The sequence below is a fragment of the Choloepus didactylus genome, chromosome 15 (genome assembly GCF_015220235.1).
Source record: "Choloepus didactylus isolate mChoDid1 chromosome 15, mChoDid1.pri, whole genome shotgun sequence".
In the NCBI taxonomy this organism is placed as follows: Eukaryota; Metazoa; Chordata; class Mammalia; order Pilosa; family Megalonychidae; genus Choloepus; species Choloepus didactylus.
The window spans coordinates 86,888,869-86,910,959 of NC_051321.1; the positions used below are offsets into that span (position 1 = coordinate 86,888,869).

The following is a 22,091-nucleotide window of genomic DNA, read 5'->3' on the forward strand; positions in this document are numbered from 1 at the left end:
TTATTCAACATTATGCTAGAAGTGCTAGCCAGGGCAATCCGGCAAGACAAAGAAATAAAAGGCATCCGAATTGGAAAGGAAGAAGTAAAACTGTCAATATTTGCAGATGATATGATCTTATATCTGGAAAACCCTGAGAAATTGACAATACAGATACTAGAGCCAATAAACAAATTTAGCAAAGTAGCAGGATACAAGATAAATGCGCATAAGTCAGTAATCTTTCTGTATGCTAGAAATGAACAAAGTGAAGAGACACTCAAGAAAAAGATACCATTTTCAGTAGCAACTAAAAAATCAAGTATCTAGGAATAAACTTAACCAAAGATCTAAAAGACCTATACAAAGAAAACTACATAACTCTACTAAAAGAAATAGAAGGGGACCTTAAAAGACGGAAAAGTATTATATGCTCATGGATAGGAAGGCTAAATGTCATTAAGACGTCAGTTCTACCCAAACTCATCTACAGATTCAATGCAATCCTAATTAAAATTCCAACAACCTACTTTGAAGACTTGGAAAAGCTAGTTATCAAATTTATTTGGAAAGGGAAGATGCCTCAAACTGTAAAAGCACTCTAAAAAAGAAAAGCGAAGTGGGAGGACTTACACTCCCTGACTTTGAAGCTTACTATAAAGCCACAGTAGTCAAAACAGCATGGTACTGGCGCAAAGATAGACATATTGATCAATGGAAATGAACTGAGAATTTGGAGATACACCCCCAAATCTACAGCCAGCTGATCTTTGATAAGGCCCCCAAAGCCATTGAACTGGGACATAACAGTCTTTTCAACAAATGGGGCTGGGAGAGTTGGATATCCACATCTAAAGGAATGAAAGAGGACCCCTACCTCACCCCCTACACAAAAATTAACTCAAACTAGATCAAAGATCTCAATATTAAAGACAGTACCATAAAACTCCAAGAAGATAATGTAGGTAAACATCTTTAAGACCTTGTATTAGGTGGCTACTTCCTAGACCTCACACCCAAAGTACAAGCAACAAAAGAAAAAATAGATAAATGGGAATGCCTCAAACTTAGAAGTTTCTGTACCTCAAACGAATTTGTCAAAAAGGTGAAGAGGCAGCCAACTCAATGCAAAAAAAAATTTTGGAACACATGTATCTCACAAAAGACTGATATCTTGTATATACAAAGAATCTTGCAACTCAGTGACAATAGTACAGACAGCCCAATTATAAAATGGGCAAAAGATATGAAAAGACAGTTCTCTGAAGAGGAAATACAAATGGCCAAGAAACACATGAAAATATGTTCAGCTTCACTAGCTATTAGAGAGATGCAAATTAAGACCGCAACGAGATACCACCTCACACCAATTAGAATGGCTGCCATTAAACAAATAGGAAGCTATAAATGCTGGACAAGATGTGGAGAAACTGGAACTCTTATTCATTGTTGGTGGGACTGTATAATGGTTCAGCCACTCTGGAAGTCAGTCTGGCACTTCCTTAGAAAACTAGATGTAGAGTTACCCTTTGATCCAGCAATTGCACTTCTCGGTATATACCCAGAAGATCTGAAAGCAGTGACATGAACAGATATCTGCACACCAATGTTCATAGCAGCATTATTCACAATTGCCAAGAGATGGAAACAACCCAAATGTCCTTCAACAGATGAGTGGATAAATAAAATGTGGTATATACACATAATGGAATACTATCTGGCAGCAAGAAGGAACAATGTTGTGAAACATATGACAACACGGATGAACCTTGAAGACATAATGCTGAGCGAAATAAGTCAGGCACAAAGAGAAATATTATATGCTACCACTAACATGAACATTGAAAACCGTAAAGTAAATGGTTTATCATGGAGAATGTAGGGGAATTAGCGATAGAGAGCAATTAAGGAAGGGGGAATGATAACGCAATAAGAACAGATGGGCTATCGTGGGGAAATTTAACGTTCTGGGAATACCCAGGAATGACTACGGTTTGTTAATTTCTGGTGGGTTGGGTAGGAACAAGTTCACAGAAATGTTGCTATATTAGGTTATTTTCTTGGGATAGAGTTGGAACATGTTGGAAGTAAAGTAGTTATTATAGTTCAGTTGTCTTTTTCTTACTCCCTTGCTATGGTTTGTTTGAAATGCTTTTTATTGTATGTTTTTTTTTTAATTTTTTGATACAGTTAATAGTTAATTCAAAAAAAAAGTCAATTAAAAAAAATGAAAAAAATATGCAGATCCCCCTTGGGGAGCTGGTGGAGAATGCGGGGGTGTTGGGCTTCCCTGCCTCAATGGTTGCTGATGTGCTCACAGACATAGGGGACTGGTGGTTTGATGGGCTGAGCCCTCTACCACAGGACTTGCCCTTGGCAAGACTGTTGCTGCAAAAGAGAAGCTAGGCCTGCCTATAATTGTGCCTAAGAGTCTCCTCCTGAATGCCTCTTTGTTGCTCAGTTGTGGCCCTCTATCTGTAGCTAAGCCAACTTGGCAGGTGAAATCACTGCCCTCCCCCCTACGTGGGATCTGACACCCAGGGGAGTAAATCTCCTTGGCAACATGGACTATGACTCCCAGGGAGGAATCTAGACCTAGCATCATGGGATGAACATCTTCTTGACCGAAAGGGGGATGTGAAAGGAAATGAAATATGCTTCAGTGTCAGAGAGATTCCAAAAGGAGCCAAGGGGTCACTCTGGAGGGCACTCTTATGCACAATATAAATAACCCTTTTTAGGTTCCAATGAATTGGAATAGCTAGCAGTAAATACCTGAAACTATCAAACTATAACCCAGAACACTTGAATCTTGAAGACAATTGTATAAAAATGTAGCTTATGAGGGGTGACAATGTGATTGGGAAAGCCATATGGACCACATTCCCCTTTGTCCAGTGTGTGGATGGATGAGTAGAAAAATAGGGACAAAGAAAATAAAGCACCCAACGTTCTTTTTTTACTTTAATTGTTTTTTTGCACTCAAATTTTTATTCTTATTATTTTTGTGTGCATGGTAATGAAAATGTTCAAAACTTAATTTTGGTGATGAACACACAACTATATAATGGTACTGAGAACAACTGAATGTACGCTTTGTATGACTGCATGGTATGTGAATATATCTCAAAAAATTGAATTTAAAAAAAAAGACTGTAACCATATAACCAAATAAAACCCCTTTATAAAAGCCAATCTATTTCTGGTATTTTGCAGAAAGACAGCATTAGGAAACTGGAACAGCACTTTAGATATTATATGGCTTAATCTCCACGTTTTATGGGTTGTATGACTTAAGCATTACGGGAAGTTGACTACTTAGTTTAATTCACCACCGGGCTTAGAACCCGGGGTTTGTCCTATGTAAAATGACCCAGAGACTTTTTTTTATTCCTTTGTCACTGCCACTTCCCTATACCATCATCTCTATCCCAAATGGTTGTAACAGTCTCTAAGCCCATTTTCTTCATTAACATTGCCATGTACAATCTCTTGCTGTTCAAACATTTTCCATAGCTATGTAGTAGGAAGTGGAGTTAATCAAGCACACCTATGAATTTTGAGCACTTTTGATACTTCTTCAGGATCAAGAAGATTAAATCTACACTTAATAATATGACCTTCAAATCAAGTATGATCCAGTCATAGTGTAGAACATATTTTAGAAAATTTTACTTCTGGTTATATAACCTTGGAGTTTGGGTTAAAAAATAAACAATATGGAAGAAAACAGGTGTCAGCTTTTATAGAGGTATTTCCTCTGAGGATAAAATAGATACATTCGTATTCAAGGGAATAAGAGACAAAACCCACAAAAAAGAAAAGGCTTGAGATAACAGAAATTGTGGGGTTTTAAAATAGATTACCAATCAGAAGATAACATTGTAGTCGACAGCACAAGTCCACCTGGAAATATGTATGATTTGTTTAAATTATTTTCATTCTTATACAAAGTAAACAAACAAATAACTTGGATTCCATTGAGTGAGTTTTAGGAATAAATCATACAAATAAGGAATAACTAACGTAGTCCCCAAAACACACACATACCTTTTATAGTAACAGCTTTAGGATAGGGAACAATTAAAAGTTAAAACATTACTTTGAGGGAGTGTTACTAGGATAAATAATTTAGAAAATTAGGAGTCTTGGTCAATTCTGGCATATTGTGCCTATTCCCTCTCTTAGATGATGGGCCAAAACCCAAAACAGTTCTATTTCTCTTTAGTATAGGACGGATGCAAACATTTGTATCTGAGCCAAAGTCCCAGAAGAGCAATTAAGAACACATCTGATTTAAGCCATACACATCCTAAGGTGAAGGATACTACAACGATTTTTCGATGGGCTAGGCATGGAGGAAATGCAGACCTGAACACTGGTGCTATTTCCATCCTTCCTCATTTCCTTCATAGCCACATGCAATCTTTTGTCATTTTATTTAAGCGCCTTTTGATAAACAGTTATTAATTCTTGAACCATGTTTATGGGTAGAGAGAAAGTGGAGTACAAATTACCAAATATTGGTAATTCCATGCATGTCATTTATACCAGAGGGAAGAATGAAAATTCAGTAAATGATCATGAAATCAAAATTGATTGCTAACAATGTGTGGAGGATTTAGGGAAGAGATAGTTATGTAGAGCTATGTAATATGTGGCCTTGAAGTAACAGACATTTCCATTTTCCTTGTGATGTGCAAACAGGGATTAAATCAACTCTGCTAGAGACTCTCCATGGACACACAGTAGGTTGCTACATTGTATGGAATTGGCGACATATGGGGCTTGGAAGCCTAACACTCCAAGCTCATATGATTTTCTTTTATCTTGCTATTTTCATTCTGCGCAAGGTCTCCTTCAGAGCCCAATGGACCTGCTTGTTCCACAGACTGTAAATGATGGGGTTCAGCAGTGGAGTTGCCACAGTGTTCATGAGGGCATCCTCTCTCTTGGAGTCCACACTGCTTCTTTGCTCTGGTTTCACATAAATTAAGACACAGCTGCCGTACATGAGACAGAGGACAATGAGGTGAGAGGAGAAGGTGGAGAAAGCTCTCTGTCGCTCCTTGGCAGTTGGGAGATATAAAATTGTGAATACTATGTTGCCATATGCAATGACTATTAAGATGAGGGAAGTCAGAGGGATGAACAAAGTAAGGCTGAAGGCCAGCATTTCCGCAGATGTGGTGTCAGAGCAGGAAAGGTGCATCAGAGGGCCAAGGTCACAGTAGAAGTGAGGGATGACACGAGGGCCACAGAAGGACAAGTGGGAAACCTTCACCACCAGACCAGTGATGAGAATGAAGCTCAGAGCAAAGCAGGCCATGAACAGGAGGAGGCAAATCCTCAGGTTCATGATGGTGGGGTAATGCAGAGGCTTGCAAATGGCCAAATAACAATCCACAGATATCACAGCTATCAAGAAGAAACTCGTTGCCCCAAAAAAAGACAAAGACAAAAGTCTGTGTGAGAAAGCCATAAGGACCACACTCCACTTTGTCTACTTTATGGATGGATGAGTAGAAAAATAGGGGAAGGAAACAAACAGACAAAGGTACCCAGTGTTCTTTTTTACTTCAATTGCTCTTTTTCACTCTAATTATTATTCTTGTTATTTTTGCGTGTGTGCTAATGAAGGTGTCAGGGATTGATTTGGGTGATGAATGTACAACTGTGTAATGGTACTGTAAACAATCGAAAGTACGATTTGTTTTGTATGACTGCGTGGTATGTGAATATATCTCAATAAAATGAAGATTAAAAAAAAAAAAAAAGTCAGTGTGGAAGAAGCAGCAAGAGAAATAGTTTGCCTTCCTGAAAGAAAGATGGCCAGCAACTTAGGAACGGCAGCATCCATGAAGCAACACTCAGTGAAGGAGAAGACACTGAGGAAAAAGTACATAGGAGTTGGAGATGGGTGTTGGCACAGGTTATAGTGACTATGACCACGTTTCCTGCAGTGGAGGCCAGGTGTGCCAGCAGGAGCACCAGGAAGAGGACATGGCCCAGGTGCTGGATGGCAGGAAACCCCTCCAGGATGAATCCTTGGAGAGCTGTCCCATTCACCATTTCCAGAAATATCACCCTCCAGAGCAGCACCATCTGCTTGTTCTACCCTTCAATAAGAAATCTATCTGAGCACCGAGTTTTTAGGGGAGAACAGATCTGAGCCTAAGCAGCTCAGCAAAACAGTCCAGTAAAATGGTTCTGTTATCAGAAGGACCTGACTTCAATGCTAGTTCTACACCATAATTGCTGGATCATCTTTGGAAAATTAATTAACCTTTCTGAACTTCGATTTCATTTTCTGTAAAATGGAGATAATGATTCGATTTACCTGTTTCTATTCTTTTGATAATTAAATAAGATTCAGCACATAAATCACTTGGCATATAATGCCAATGTTACTTATGTGTTCAGGATGGTCAAATAGTATTATCATGATAATTAGTATGTTATTAAGCATAGTATTTCAAGTAGAGAGGGTTATTGACATATGAATCATCATGAAACATCATATTGGGTTTTACAATGCAATCAAATTGATAAAAAAAAAAGTCATAGCAGTTATATTATTAATATTCCCTGAGACAGTATTTTTCAAATATACAACAAAACTTTGGTCCAAATCACTATCATCACCAATGTTGTCATTGTTTTCGTCGTCATCATCAACAACGTCATCATCATTTGTTCAGGACTTCAATAATGCTTGATGCTATACTGGTACCTAGATTCATTATAGATATTAGACTCCACAATAATCATGACTGTTAGGTTGTACTCACCCCTTCTTCTACATGAGGAGAAACTGAGGCTTAGAGATATTCAGCCACTGGGAAATTCAGAACTGAGATATAGATCGTGTGTGGACCTGCAAAAGAAATAGTTTGCCTTCTATTTCTATCAAGACACCTTGATTTCTGATTTCTGGTCTCCAGAACCCTGGGAAAATGAATTTCTGTGGGTATCTGTTTTTTGTTTGTTTGTTTGTTTGTTTTAGCCCACCTTATTTGTGTTAGTTCATGTGGCTGCCCTAGGAACAAATATAAGCATGGATATATCCTAACACAATTTCTGAAATAGAATCAAATACAGCCAATTTGTAATGGTATCTTCTCCTTCCATTCAAAAGCATCTGGATGCAACTGACAACCCATGTTGGTCACTTTTACTTAAGCATCACTACTTAGTAAAACAGTTGACTTGATTGGGTTTCTAAGGGCTCAGAGCTAGTAAGTAAACAAAACATCAAATCCTCATGCAGAAAGGGAAAAGATTTTATTAACTCTTTCTGCCCAAGCAGAGGGAGAAATTTCATTGATTTAAATCCAAACTGCTTACATCTTCTTTTGCATTTAGGGGAGTTAAAGCCCCACAATTAACATGCTTTTTGGTAAATTTTTCTGTGATGATGTTCAATGGTAACTCCTTAATTCAGCAACTCACAAAAACATGCATTTCTTTTCCTCACTGACACGTGTGTGGATCAGATGGCTCTGCTTGGCTCAACTGGGATTGGGTGGACATGGCTCCAGTTGAAGTTTGGGTCAGGTCTGCTTCACCCACCCGCCCTCTCATTCTGCAACCTTAGCAACCTGGGGTATGTTCTCATGGATGATGGGCTTAGTGCAGGAGACTAAGCCAAACCAAGCAAACACATTTAAAACCAGTGTTTGCATCCTGTCCACTAATGTATCACTGGCCAAAGAAAGTCATGTGGCCAAGCCCAACAGCAGCAGGTGGAGAAATCTACTCTGCTTCATATGGCAAAGGAAATGGAAATATGATTATTACAGGGAAGCACTGGAAAATTGGGAACCATATTCTGACCCATCACAATACCCTCTTTGGGCTATGAAAAGTGAATTTTGTCTCCTCTCTCCTCTGCCTTTTCCCTAATGAAATCCAAAATGATTGGGTGGAAAAAAGATAATTTTCCTTTAAGAAAATAAGAACTTGGTGGCTTGCTTGAAGGTAGAAGGAGGAGTTTAGGAGGGTGAAAAAAATGCTATGAGAAAGAAAGGTAATCACAGCCAGAAAGAAAGAAAGAGACAATGAGACATGATAGGCCAGGCAGGGTCAAAAATACAACATAGCTTCTGCCGGTACTCTCCCTTGGGATACTCACTTTGGAGCATCAAGCCACCATCTTAGACACCTAGCTACTCTAAAGCCATCCGGTTGAGAGATGACAAAATCAAATCACAAGAGATAAAGAGAGATGCCACAGGTGTTCAAATTTTTCCTTTACTGTCTCCAGTCCCAGACATTGTCTGACTGAATCTGTGAGAGGAACTTGTGGTTAGGCCATTCAACGACCATCTGGTTTACCCAGATGTTGAGGCAGCACACAATATTGACCATTAATTTTAGGGCTTATACCTCATAGCTAATGGGTGCTGGGTTTCCTTTCGGGGTGATGAAAATGTCATAAAATTGATTGTGGTGATGGATACACAACTCTTCAAATATACTAAAAGTCATTGAATTGTATCCATAAATGGACAAATTGGATGGTATGTGAATTATATCTCAATAAAGTTGTTTAAAAGGCATGATGAACAGCTTGTTATGTATAACAAACAGTGAATGTGCATCTAAGAGATTCTCTCCTTAGAATTTATAATCACTATCATCAAAATTGATACAAAATTGCTAGTAGTTATCAATTTTGAACAAGTAAGCAGACTGGATAGAGATGCCACAGATAGAGGAAAAAGTTCTGCCTGAATGAAAGCACATCTGCCCCAGTTCTTTCTGGAGTACAAAATGTCACTGATCAGAATGATCACTGACATTTCTGAAAAAAGTTCTGCCCTCCCTTGCAGTCATTGAGGATCCAGCTGGGGCTCAGAAACATCACTGTGTACCAGTTTTGACCCATAATCTAGAGCACCACTTTTTTTGCTTGGATCTTCCTTTGCTCCCAGCAGTTTCTGGAACTAGCTGTGTAATGGTGTATTTCAACCACTAGCTAGGAGTTGCGTTTCATCAGATCTTTCCTTGACTCTATATTGAAAGGAAGGTTTTTGTAGCTTCACATGAGAAATTAAAGACTTCAGTGGGTGACTCCCGTGGGAGAATATTCCTCACTTTTAGCTTGCATTGTGTTCTTATCCTGCATAGATGCCCTGGGGGATCCAGCTGCCTTCCTGGCACTGGGGGGCTGGACATAGAAGAGATGAGATTGAAAAACCTTAAGGTAAAAGTGACAGTAAATATGGTAACAAAATGAAGAGAGAGCTTCCCCCATTTTCCACTTGACTAGCATTTCCTCCTCCATTTAGCCATGTTGTAGTCCTAGTTTTTCCTTTGGATGCAATGTTTTGGGAGTCATGATTTTAAACACAGATGATATACATGTTTTAGAAAAGATAATGGTGAGTTGATAGAGACCCTAGCATAGGGGTGAAATCAACAAGGAAAGGGACTAGAGTCAGAGGATAGGATCGTCCTCAAGGCATGTCCATAAGTTCATTATGACGGAGTCTTTAAAATGTGTGATAAAGACTGGATTTATGTTATGAGATAAGCCTTGGCACCTCAATCAGACTAGTTCTGTTTACTCTACTTGATCACCAAGAATAGTTGCAAACACTGAAAATAATCAAGGGGTATTTGTGCTTCATTTGGAAATATTGTCCCTGGACGTTAAACCCTGCCTTAGGAACATGATGTAATTTGGGACTTCACAACCCTGGGGTAATTATATGTGCTCTGTCTTTGAAGATTTCATAGAGAACAACCCAGGAATTTGGGAGTCCACATTATTATCTTTGTGTACATAATGAAACAGTAACTGTGACGTTTCTGTTATAATTTTCTATTTCCAACAGTGATCAATTAGCAGCCATCAGGGTGCCTAGAGGGACATGGGTCTCTACGAGGCTTTGTTCCATCTTCTCCTATGAGGTCTGGGTGTGTCTGCAGTCCTCTTACTGGTCCTCTGCATCCTGATTGGTGTCAAGTGATAGTTCAATTAACCACATGGCACGGCAAGTTCATTTCAGCTTCATACCTGCTCCCAACGGTGTGGTATCCTCCCCAGTCTGGATAGGTGGGAAGTAGCAAACCTGATGACCTGAATGCATTTTGCAGAACACTTATCTTTGCACAAAGGCCAATTTGGGTGAGGAGGCTGCTGTCTTCCACCCTGACCTGGAACATTTGCCCAGCAAGCAGTGCCTCCTCCTTGTGCTGGCTGGTGCAGGAGCTCAATGGGGACCTGTGTCTGCTAAGTAGGTATGAAATCTTTTGGGAATTCCATGTGAACTCACTCCCAAATGCCAGCAGAGTATTAGAGCAGTATGTGCACTAATTTCTTTCCCAGGGTTTTTTCAGGCAAGCCTGCTATGGAGCCATAACTTTAGTTTACCCCAGTTTAGGGAGCTCTGGATTCACAGGATGAAGGACAGTTAGCAGGCACAATGTACATCCTGGCCTTTTCTCTGGGACAAGTTAGGAACCCCTTAAATGCAAGTGTTTATAGTCTTACACTTCCAGATCCCTAGACCAGCATCTGGATTGTTGGAAGAGTGAGAATCAGAGGGCAGAGCTCAGGTTGCCGTGAACTGCACGTGGGAGAGTATCTAACCTCAGTGTGATTGGATCATCTTGCAGTCCATTTGTTAAAACTAAAGCAGAGTCTGTTCCTCCTCAAGCTGACCCCATCCACCAAAGAAAATGTGAATATTCAGTCTATGTCAGACATCTAGTTCACAGATCTGAGATAATTACTACTTGACCAGAGTGGGAACAGCTCATATAAAACAGGCTAATGGATCTAAAGGGTGAAACATAACATTTGTTTTACTAACATGGTCATTGGGAAGGAGAATGAAATCAGAATAATTGGTGGAGTCAAGTCATGCAATCCCCCTATTTATTTTCAGGTAGATATCCCATACTGGAAGTCAGAAGATACAAATTCTCTCCTGGACTGACCACTTAGTGTGGATGAAGGGAAAACCCTCCTTTACCTACTGACCTCAGGCTCTTTATGAAAAGAGCCCAGGCTGGTTCTACAATTTCAGTTAGAATTGGTCCATGACTCTTCTAAACTCAGAGTCCTATGGTTGCAGCTGTAAGAAGTTTTCTATGAGTGAATTTATCACCTCAAATATTGACAAGGGTCCCTAAAGGACATCATGAGGCAATGTTTTTTGTGGGGTGACAGATTTCCTTGACCATAAGTTTTTTAAGTTTCAATTATTTTCCTTCTGCAATATACACCTTGTGGGTGAATAATATGAATAGTTTCTTATTAGAAATATGTTGCATGTTCAGATACACAACTGAAATAAGGGATATTTCCTCCTTGGCAATTGGCTATGTAGGTAAGTGACAAAGATTATCAAAATGCATTTTCCTTTATTAAGATTGGTAGTCACATATACAGTTCTTATTGATCAAAGTTATTGTGCTACATGTAACACAAACATATTCAGAGACAAAAATCATTCAGTTTTACTTAATGATGGGCTACATATGAAATATAATGTTTTGAAAAATTGAAAATTCCAATCCCCATGCACACACTGTTTTATACGTTTAATAAATAGAGTTCTTCACCCTTCAGTCATGACACCCTCTGCAAAATAGCTCAAGGAGAGCCAGTGGAAGATTTGGAAAAGCTGATGATGGTGTCTGCAGTGAATGTGACGACCGTCCAGGAGTTCATCCTGGAGGGGTTTCCCGCTGTCCGGTCCCTGGGCACAGTCCTCTTTCTGGTGCACCTGCTGGCCTACCTGGCGTCCATCACAGGAAACACACTCATCATCACGGCCACCTGGGCAGACCGTCGCCTTCAGACACCTATGTACTTTTTCCTCAGCAGTTTTTCCTTCCTTGAATGCTGTTTTATAACCACTGTTATTCCTAAATTGCTGGCCGTCTTTCTTTCAGGTAGTCAAAAAATTTCCTTTGCTGCTTGCTTCACACAAGCCTTTCTCTTTCTTTTTGTGGGGGCATCTGGTTTCTTCCTTTTGGCTATATTATCTCTGGATCGATATCTGGCCATTTGCAAACCCCTCCATTACTCCAACATCATGAACCCAAGGATCTGTGTTCTCTTGGTCACTGCCTGCTTGGTTTTGGGGTTCCTTCTCATGGTGGTTCCGGTTGGAATGCTCTCTCAGTTATCCTTCTGTGGCCCCCATGTCATCCCTCACTTCTTCTGTGATTTTGGGCCCTTGACTAATCTCTCCTGCTCTGATACCAGTTGCATTGAAATGTTGGCCTTCAGCCTTGCTTTGCTCATCCTTCTGACATCCCTCATCTCAACGGTCATTGCATACAGCAACATAGTAGTCTCAATTTTGCATCTCCCAACAGCCAAGGAGCGACAGAGAGCTTTCTCCACCTGCTCTTCTCACCTCATTGTCCTCTCTCTCATGTACAGCAGCTGTGTTTTTATTTATGTGAAACCAAAGCAAACAGGCAGGCTGGACTCCAACAGAGAGGCTGCCCTCATGAACACTGTGGTGACCCCAGTGCTGAACCCCATCATTTACAGTCTGAGGAACAAGCAGGTCCATCGGGCACTGAAGGAAGTTCTGTCCAGGGTGAAACTGCAGAAATAGAATCATAGACTCTCAGAGAGGAAAGCACCCTGTCCTTTATCTACTCCAATCTTCCTTCTCTTTCTGGACTCTCCTAAAGAGACTTGCAAGTGTACTTTTGTGGGTCTTTAAGTCTCAATGCTTTGAAGCTGTGATGTCATGCATCTACTTGTAAGTGCAGGGGTGTAGAGAGCAAAATTCATGGGTATTAAGAAAATCAAATTGATTCAGGAATAGATGTGATATGATCACTACTTTGTGTTGAATTTTGAAAGACACTTGTGTATACATAACCATTGTGATATAAATAAGCGATTTTAAGGACTTAAAGCAAATGTTTTCAATGTTGTATATTCTATACATAAAATAGTATATAAATCTTTAAAATTATAGTTGCCAGTAAAATGAAAAACTAGAAGTATCTCTACCCTAAATTCAAGGTCTCCCTGGTTTGCCAGGTTGATTTCAATACCAGAGCACTGAAGACAACGGACCATAGAGAGAGGAATATTTTGAGGATTGGAACAAGAAATTGCTTTGTTAAGATTGTTTCTCTGCTATACAAAATGCAAAGGTATTCACTGAAATTGAATCAGAACTGGAAAGAAGTCTGACTGTGACTGGAAATGCCTCTCCAAAATGCAGCAGCATCTCTCTGAGCAAGTCTTCATTTGTAGAATGAGAGGTTTGGAGGCAATAACCTCTGACATGCTGTAATAGAAACACAATTTGAACATGGTAGAGGAGTTCCAGGATTTTTTCAAGGCATAATTCACATTAGATACATAACTTAGTTATTCATGATTTTGACAGGAAATGAACTAAGAACAAAATGCTGTGTACAAAAATCCTGGTCACTGGAGGTTGTTTGGCATGGTTGGCTAATGGTGACAATCATGCTTTTCCTTGACCACATTGTTATGTGATTGCATAATAATAAAAAAAAAACTGTGTTGGAAGATTTGGGACACACAATTCTGTAAGAATTTAAGGAACAAACTTTATCTTTACTAACTGAACACAACTTTTGTACACCCCATATGTGTATAAAGATTTCCAAATAGCTTTCTGTAGACTTGTGTCCATTTCTCACATTTGGGATATTCACTTTGCCCAACCCATAGCTTTGTCAGTGATTGATCTCATGATGACCAATGAATGGTGTGGTCAATCCTTTGTTTAATTTTGAAAATTAGAAAAACATTAGTTGCCTAATAAAATAGATCATTTTTGAATATGTACTTTGAAAGAAATGTAAAAAGTACATGATGTTCTCATTTCATTTTTTCTTGTACATACACAAGCACACAGTTTAAAAATAATCACATAGTATGCGTATACATCATTTTTATTATCTGTTCATCTGTTGATGGACATATGGGCTGTTTCCACCCTTCGGCTGTTGTGCATTATGCTGCTGTGATTGTGCATGCATATATATTTGTTTGAGTCCCTGTTTTCAGTTCTTTGGGATATACACCTAGGTATGGAATTTCTGTTATATGTCAGGGTCAGGGAAAGGGGAAAGGGGAACAAAAGTGCTTCCTTTTGTGGTGGTAAAAATGTTTGGTTAGATAGAGGTGGCGTTTGCACAATATTCTGAATGTTCTCAATGCCACTTATTCATTTTTTTCCATTTTTTAATTGAGATTATTCACATACCAAACAATTATCCAAAGATCCAACATGTACAATCACTTGCCCATGGTACCATCATACCACTGTGCATCCATCACCACAGTTAATTTTGTTTTCAATTTTTACAACATTTTCATTACTCCAGAAAAGAAATAGACACACAAAAAATGGAAACTCAAATCCTCCCATACTCGTAACCCACCCCCCTGCATAACTGATTCATAGTATTCGTATAGTACATTTGTTACTGTTGATGACAAAATGTTAAAATACTACTAACTGTAGTATATAGTTTGCAATAGGTATATATTTTTTCCTATATGCTGCTCTATTATTAACTTCTAGTTATAGGGTCATACATTTGTTCTAGTTCATGAGACACATTTCTAATATCTGTACAGTTAATCACAGACATTGTCCACCACAGGATTCACTCTTTTATACATTCCCATCTTTTAACCTCCACCTTTTCTTATGGTGACATACGTGACTCTGAGCTTCCCCTTTCCGCCACCTTAACACACCATTCAGCACTGTTATTCTCACAATGTGCTACCATCACCTCTGTCCATTTCCAAATGTTTAAGTTCACCCTAGTTGAACATTCTGCTCATAGTAAGCTACCGATCCCCATTCTTTAGCCTCATTCTATATCCTCATAACTTACATTTCATGTCTATGAGTTTACATATTATAATTAGTTCATATCAGTATACCCTGCAATATTTGTCCTTATGTATCTTATTTCACTCAATACACGCTCAAGGTTTCTTCATCAACCCATTTTTTTAACAGAGTTTTGTTCACACACCATACATTCCGTCCTAAGTAAACAATCGATGGTTCCCGTATAGTCAAATATTTATGTACTCACCACCATCACCACTATCTGTATAAGGACAACTCCATTTCTTCCACAAAGGAGGAGGAAGAGTCAAAGAAGGTAGAGAGACAGGAGAAAAAGAAAACAAAAGAAAGAGGAAAAAAAATTTAAAAAAAAACATGACAGCTAAGAAGCAACAAAAAAGATAGCATTAAACTAAAGTGGAATAAAGAGTCAGACAACATCACCAAAGCTAAGTGTCCCATACCCTTCCCCTATGCCCCCCCATATGCATTTGGCTTTGGTATATTGCCTTTTTTATATTAAAGGAAGCATAATACAATGTTTCCATTAACTGTAGTCTCTAATTTTCTTTGATTGTATTTTTCCCCAATCCCGCCCCATTTTTAGCACCTTGCAATGTTGACATTCATTTGTTCTACCTCATGTAAAAACATGTTTTTACCTTTTATCACAATCATTGAGCACCCTAGGTTTCACTGAGTTATAAAGTCACCGTCTTTATCTTTCCTCTTTCCTTCTAATGTCCAACATGCTCCTAACCTTCCTCTTTCAACCATACTCACAGTCATCTTTGTTCAGTGTATTTACGCTGCTGTGCTACTATTTCCCAAAATTGTGTTCCAAACCTCTTACTCCTGTCTTTTCCTTTCTGTCTGTAGTGCTCCCTTTAGGGTTTCCTGTAAAGCAGGTATCTTGTTCACAAACTCTGTAATTGTCTGTCAGAGAATATTTTAAGCTCTCCCTCATTTTTGAAGGACAGTTTTGCTGGATATAGGATTCTTGATTGGTGGTTTTTCTCTTTCAGTGTCTTAAATATATCACCCCACTTCCTTCTTGCCACCATAGTTTCTGTTGAGAAATCCGCATATAGCCTCATCAAGCTTCCTTTTGTATGTGATGGATCACTCTTCTCTTGCTGCTTTCAGGATTCTCTTTTTATCTTTGATGTTTGATAATCTGATTATTAAGTGTCTTGACATAGGCTTATTTGGATCTATTCTGTTTGGGGTATGCTGCAATTCTTGGATCCATAGTTTTATGTCTTTCAGAAGAGGTGGGAAATTTCCATTGATTATTTCCTCTATTATTGCCTCTCCCCCTTTTCCCTTCTCTTCTCCTTCTAGGACAACGACACATACATTCCTGCTTTTCATCTTGTCCTTAAGTTCCCAGAGACATTGCTCATATTTTTCCATTCTTTTCTCTATCTGTTCTTTTGTGTGTAGGCTTTCAGGTGCCTTGTTTTTCAGTTCCTAAGTGTTTTCCTCTTCCTCTTGAGATCTGCTGTTGTATGTCTCCATTGTGTCCTTCATCTTGTGTGTTGTGCCTTTCATTTCCATAGATTCTGTCATTTGTTTTTTCAAACTTTTGATTTCTACCTTATGTATGCCCAGTGTTTTCATTATATGCTTCATCTCTCTTTTGCAATATCTTCCCTAAACTTTCTGAGTTGATCCAGCACTACTTGTTTAAATTCCTGTATCTCAGTTGAAGTGTAAGTTTGTTCCTTTAACTGGGCCATAACTTCACCCCTCCTAGTGTAGATTGTAGTTTTCTGTTGTCTAGGCATCTGGCATCCTTGGTTATCCCAATCAGGTTTTCCTAGACCAGAATGGGCTCAGGTCTTGGAAGGAGGCAAAAGTTTCAGGTCTCTCTGAGGGTGTCTTGGAAGATTGATGGGCCTTGTGAGGCCTCGAGTCACTGTGCTTTTCTGCCCAGCAGGTGGCACCTGTCAGCCTGTAACTCCAGACTGGTGTAAGAAGGTGCAGCCCATGGCTGTTTTCCCCCAGGCTCTGGGGTCTGTTTCTGAATGGAAGGCAGGTAGTAGAGCTTCCACCATCTCTTTTCTCTTAGGGAAGATATACCCCCTGGGGAGAAGTCATTTGCATTTGAATGGTCTCTAACTCTGCTATCTCCACCCTTGTCTGGGTCTGAGCACTGGGAATTGAAAATGGCTGAGGCTTTCTCCACTGTGCTGGAAAAGGGACAGAAAGACCCCCTTCAGGATCAGTCTGCAGGCCCCCTCTGTTTCACCTGTTGGCCAGAGACAGCACCCGGTCCTCTGGGCTCCCCAACCCTCCCAAAGAGGTCCTCCAGCTCTCCAAGGTCAGTCATCACCAAAAGCCTCTGTCTGCTTGTTGGGATTCATAGCCTGTATTGAGCAGTCCATGTGTGCTAAAATAAAACCCCAGTTGGAGCTCAGGTGAGCTATATTTGCTTCCTCGGAAAGTGCTGCTGTCTAGCACAGCAAGGCTTTGCAGTTCAGGCTGTGGGGGTAGGGGACTCCCAGCTGGGGTCCACAGTTTTTACTTATAGATTTTATGCTGTGATCTCAGGTATTCCTCCCAATTCAGGTTGGTGTATGATGAGTGGATGGTCACATTTGTCCCACTGCAGTTATTCCAGATTATTTTCTAGTTGTTCCTGGTTGTTTATTAGTTGCTCCAGGGGGACTAACTAACTTCTGCTCTTCTCTATGCTGCCATCTTCTTTCTCTATAATCATTTATTTTTAAATGGTTAATTTTATGTTATGTGATTCTCACCTGAATAAAAAAAATCATATTTTTCTGAAAGTGTTATGCTGTAGAAGGTTTTCTAATGAAAAATAATAATCCCTCATTTACTCCTTTCCAGTCCCTTGTTCACAGACATCAGAGAAGTCATTTTTTGTCTGTTACTTATGTGCTTCTCTCTTAATAATATGCTTACATTGAGTTATCACTATTAGAAATGGGATGACTATTGTTTCCATCTCTTACCTATCTCTTATTTCCTTTCTTTCCAATATGGTCATATCATTGCATATGTTTGAATCAATAACTAATGTTTACAACATTTTGAATATGTAAATTTTGATTACTACAGACCTATTCTAATTTCCATTTGTTTCTTTTTCATTTTCTTGGAGTTTCTAATTTCCTTTATTTTCCCATTAATAATTTCCTGGTTTTTTCCAAAACTTGATTTTCCCAAATACTCCACCATAGCAGCCATGTTATTAAACAGCCCCCTTTTATCATAACAAATCTTCTTCCTGAAATTCTTGACTCCATAATCCCATATCACTTCATCAGTCTCTAGGCTTTCACATGCTCTCCCCATTGGCATGGCTCTTGTCTTGGTCACCAGGGAACTCGATTTCACCAAATCCCATGATCAGTGTCTGTCCTCACCTTACTACACCTCTCAGAGCTGTTGGCAGGATAACAACTCCCTCCTCCTTGTAGACCTGCTTCTCTTGGCTTTCAGAATCACCTTTCATATTTTTCCATGGAACTCTGGCTGCTCTGGCTCCAGCTCCTTCATTGCTCTCCTTCTCACCCTGACTTTTAAGTGTTGGTGATGATTTTCCTAGGGTTTAGTAGCAGCTGACTTCCCTTATCTTTATTCTTTATCCTGGTGACTCAGCCCCATAGTTTTAAATGCCACCTATAGCTTTATGCTAATGCCTCCCAGTTGGCATCTCCTGGCCTGACCTCATTCCTCTGCTCCAAATCCATATTTCCAAAGGTCTAGAAGACATTTCCATAAGAAATCTAACAGATGTCTCAAATTTCACATTTGTAAAACTTTACTCTTTATTAGTCCCCACCTCCCACTGTTATTCACAGTGCAGTGCATTTCATCTCCACCCTAGGAAGCATCCTGGGTTCTCTGTTTCCCAGTATCCAGTTCATCAGCAAGTCCTGTCGACTGTACTTCCAAACTTTATCCATTATTGTCTATTTCTGCTGCAACACACTAGAACAAGACTACACCTCTCACCTGGTCCAATTCAGTTGCTTTCAATGAGTCACTGTCACTGCTCTCATCTCCTTCTGATGAATTCTTCACACAGCAAACAAAAATTCAGGTCATGTACCATCTTTGCTTAGAACTATTACTCTTGCATCTGGAAATAGATACTGACTTTTAGCCCAAGGTTATCTCTTTGACTTCATCTCATATCAACCCCTGTCCCCACAAAAATCCTTTTTGTTCCTCAAACAAACATGCTAGTTCCACTCAGGGTCTTCGCCCATGCTACTTCCTGTTTGGGGCTGTCTTCTCCCTTTTTCTTAGCTCATCATCAGCACAATGTCACCTTCTCAATGAGGTCTTCCTTGTAATTTCCAACTATCAGTTAGCTCTCTTATTTAATATTGAAAATGCATATGTTTGCAGATTGTCATTATTTCAGTACAATCTAAGCTCCTTGAGACAAAGGATCTTGTCTGACTTACACTCTCTCCTCAGAATCTAGGTCTAAGGCTGGCTCATAGAAAGTGCTCAAAAAAATCATTCACAAATAAGTAGCTTGAAAATCATTTTCCCTTACAACTTTGAAAGTAACAATGCATTATCTTATATCAGCTAATATCAATATTGATGATAGGAATTTTGATGTAAATCTGACACTCATTTCTAAGAATATAAACTATATTCCTTCCAAACACTTTTAGTGTATTTTCTTTATCTTTGAAGAACTTCTATTTATTTTGCTGACCCTCACAGAGCTCCTTAAATCATTGGCAGTGTTCTTCACCCATGGGAAATTTAAAGATTTTTTAAAATAACATCACCTGTTTCAATCACTTAGTTTTTAATTTCTTCAAATCCTACTATTTTGAAGTTGAACTTCCTGCATTTGTCTTCTATATGTCTCACCTATCCCCTCATACTGTTTCCTGGTATTTTCGCTTTGTTTGGGGGGGAATTACCTTGTCTTTATTGTCTAACTTGCAAGTTATATTCTATTTGAGTGTTTTATTATTTTTTCTGAATTATCTCTCTTTCTTTCTAGATTATTATTTCATTTATTTGTTCTGTATTCTCTATTTCACATGGGCTATTTCTCTTAATTGTCTGGTCCTCCTTTCTTGTTGATTCATAAATAAGACTGAGGCATTAAAAAGGGATATGGATCCCTGGCTCTTTCACCATGACTTGTTGAAAGGTCACCAAGATGGTGGCCAATATAATGAGATCTCCCCAAAAGCCAAAATGCAGAAATCCTTTTCTTGGAGCCCATTAAATTTCCTAAGAGACCATTCTTTGTTCTTTTCTCTTTTCCTGATATATTGCAGTTAAGTTTTGTACAAGAAGGTAAATATGGGAAGGTCATAAGGGCTAACTGTTCTATATTCAGGATTCCTTTCCTTGTTCTTTCTTTATCCTTTCCTTCTTCCTCCCTCCCTCCCTCTGTTCCTTCCTTCCTTTTTTCCTTCCTTCCATTGATTGTGCAGAGTCAACATCTGCTGTTTTAAGGTTGGACATTTTGCAATATAGTAACTGGATCAACCTTTGAGGATGCTCATGATATTGGGCCCATATCTATTTTCCATTACTGCCTCTGTGGCTACTCCATTCATGAGTACTGTGGTGGCAAGAATACAGGGTGCTCAGATCCCCTGGCTGAGTCACTCTATCCACTCTGCCATTCAGGTCCTCCTCTGTGTGGATGATCTCTGGTAAAAATTGCCTTGAAATACAGACATTTCTCCACTTTGTGCCCACTCAGATAGGACCAGCCACAGGTCTCTGTCCCAGACTTCTTTTTCTCTGTTTTCTAATCTAGCCTCTTCATTATCCTTGACCAAATCATTAAGCAATTTGTCTCTGTTGGAAAACCAGATGTGTGCACCCAGGATTTGATATATGGTTTATCAGAGCCTACAAATTTTTCTTACAGAATTTTAACTGAAGTTAGCAACCAACACCACAATCCTCCTAATTACTTTTCCTCTACATCTCTATGGAGTCAACTATTGCATATGCTTGTGCATAACTTTCTACCGGCATACCATCTTATAAGACCATTGTACAAATTTATAAAAATTGATCAGCTGCCACATGTCTCTCCAAACTAAGTGAATGCCCAGGTGAAGTACTTGAAGCTCAGCCAGTTGGGAGGAAGTTTCCTCCCAGTTTTCTCTCATGACCACCCCTGTTTGTCCCAGTAATTTGGTAGAAGTTGATTCTGTATCTCACCAACATTTTGAAGTAACTCTTACATGAGTCAAGTATGGGATTTTCCTCCACCTTCATCTGGTCATGGAAAGACACCCCCCTCCAATTACAAAACACTTTCAGCAAGGTTATTTGGATCAAATCGTATTAGTGTCAGTTCAGAAACTTTATCCAACAGTTTTTGAACACATTTGAGTATTTTCCTTTTCCCAGGTTACAGTCACTTAGTGGGTCCACTTGGGGAAGATTCGGGGGGATGGCTACAATATATGTTTGCTGTAGCATTGGAAGGACCTTCTTCAAGTGGACCCAGGCTTCTCTTCAATTGATGGACTCTGGTCTGAGCACTGGCTCAGTTCTAGCAACGGGTCTAGGAAAAATATTCCCTGTGGCAACTGCTGACAGGACTTGATCCCCTTAAATTATTATGTGAAGCAAGACTCTCACTAGCTGCTCATGTATATTTCCTGCATCTTTAGAAACACTGTGGTTTATTGGACAAGACATTTAAGTATATCAACCAAAGTGACTGAATGGTATTAATCAATGTTCTCCAGAGAAACAGAACCAACAGGAACTATATGTATGCAAATACCATGAGATTTATTGAAGGAATTGAGCAACATGACCATGGGTATGGGCATGTCCAAATTCCATATGGAGGCTGTAACTTGGGAACACTGATGAAGTTTTCAATGAATTCTCTGGGAGAAGCTTTCTGGATTACTAGAGAGAGAAAATCTTCTTTCAACTGCTGAAATCATCTGTTCTCCCTTTATAAACTTCACCTGATTGGATGATACTTCTCTCACTGTTAAAGGTAGTCTCCTTTGTGGATGGTACTTGTAATCAGCCACAGATGCAATCAACTGACTAATGATTTAAATCCATAAAATACCTCCACAGTAATAATCACTGTGCTTCCTTGACCAATCAACTGGACACCAGAAACTAACCAAGTTGACACATGAAATAGCCATCACATGATCCCAAATTTTCCTTAACAGAATTATGACTTTAATACTGAGGCTCTTAATTCAGTATCTTTTTTTATTCTTCAATTTGCCAAATTAGATCTTTGACCTGATGTTAGACTCCTACAACTGCTTA

The 22,091-nt window shown here is 39.2% G+C and overlaps 1 protein-coding gene and 1 pseudogene across 1 annotated transcript; one reads left to right on the forward strand and one right to left on the reverse strand.

The window, feature by feature from the left end:
* Nucleotides 1-4,804: 4,804 nt before the first annotated feature.
* Nucleotides 4,805-6,075, reverse strand: LOC119510885 (annotated as a pseudogene).
* A 5,549-nt stretch (nt 6,076-11,624) lies between these two features.
* LOC119509973 (olfactory receptor 49-like) lies at nt 11,625-12,566 on the forward strand. The gene has a single exon (XM_037803924.1). The coding sequence runs from the start codon at nt 11,625-11,627 to the stop codon at nt 12,564-12,566; it is 942 nt and encodes a 313-aa protein (XP_037659852.1).
* The last annotated feature ends 9,525 nt before the right edge of the window (nt 12,567-22,091 follow it).

Coding starts and splice junctions, on each gene's coding strand:
- LOC119509973 (XM_037803924.1), top strand. CDS start 11,625: ATGGTGTCTGCAGTGAATGTGACGACCGTCCAGGAGTTCATCCTGGAG.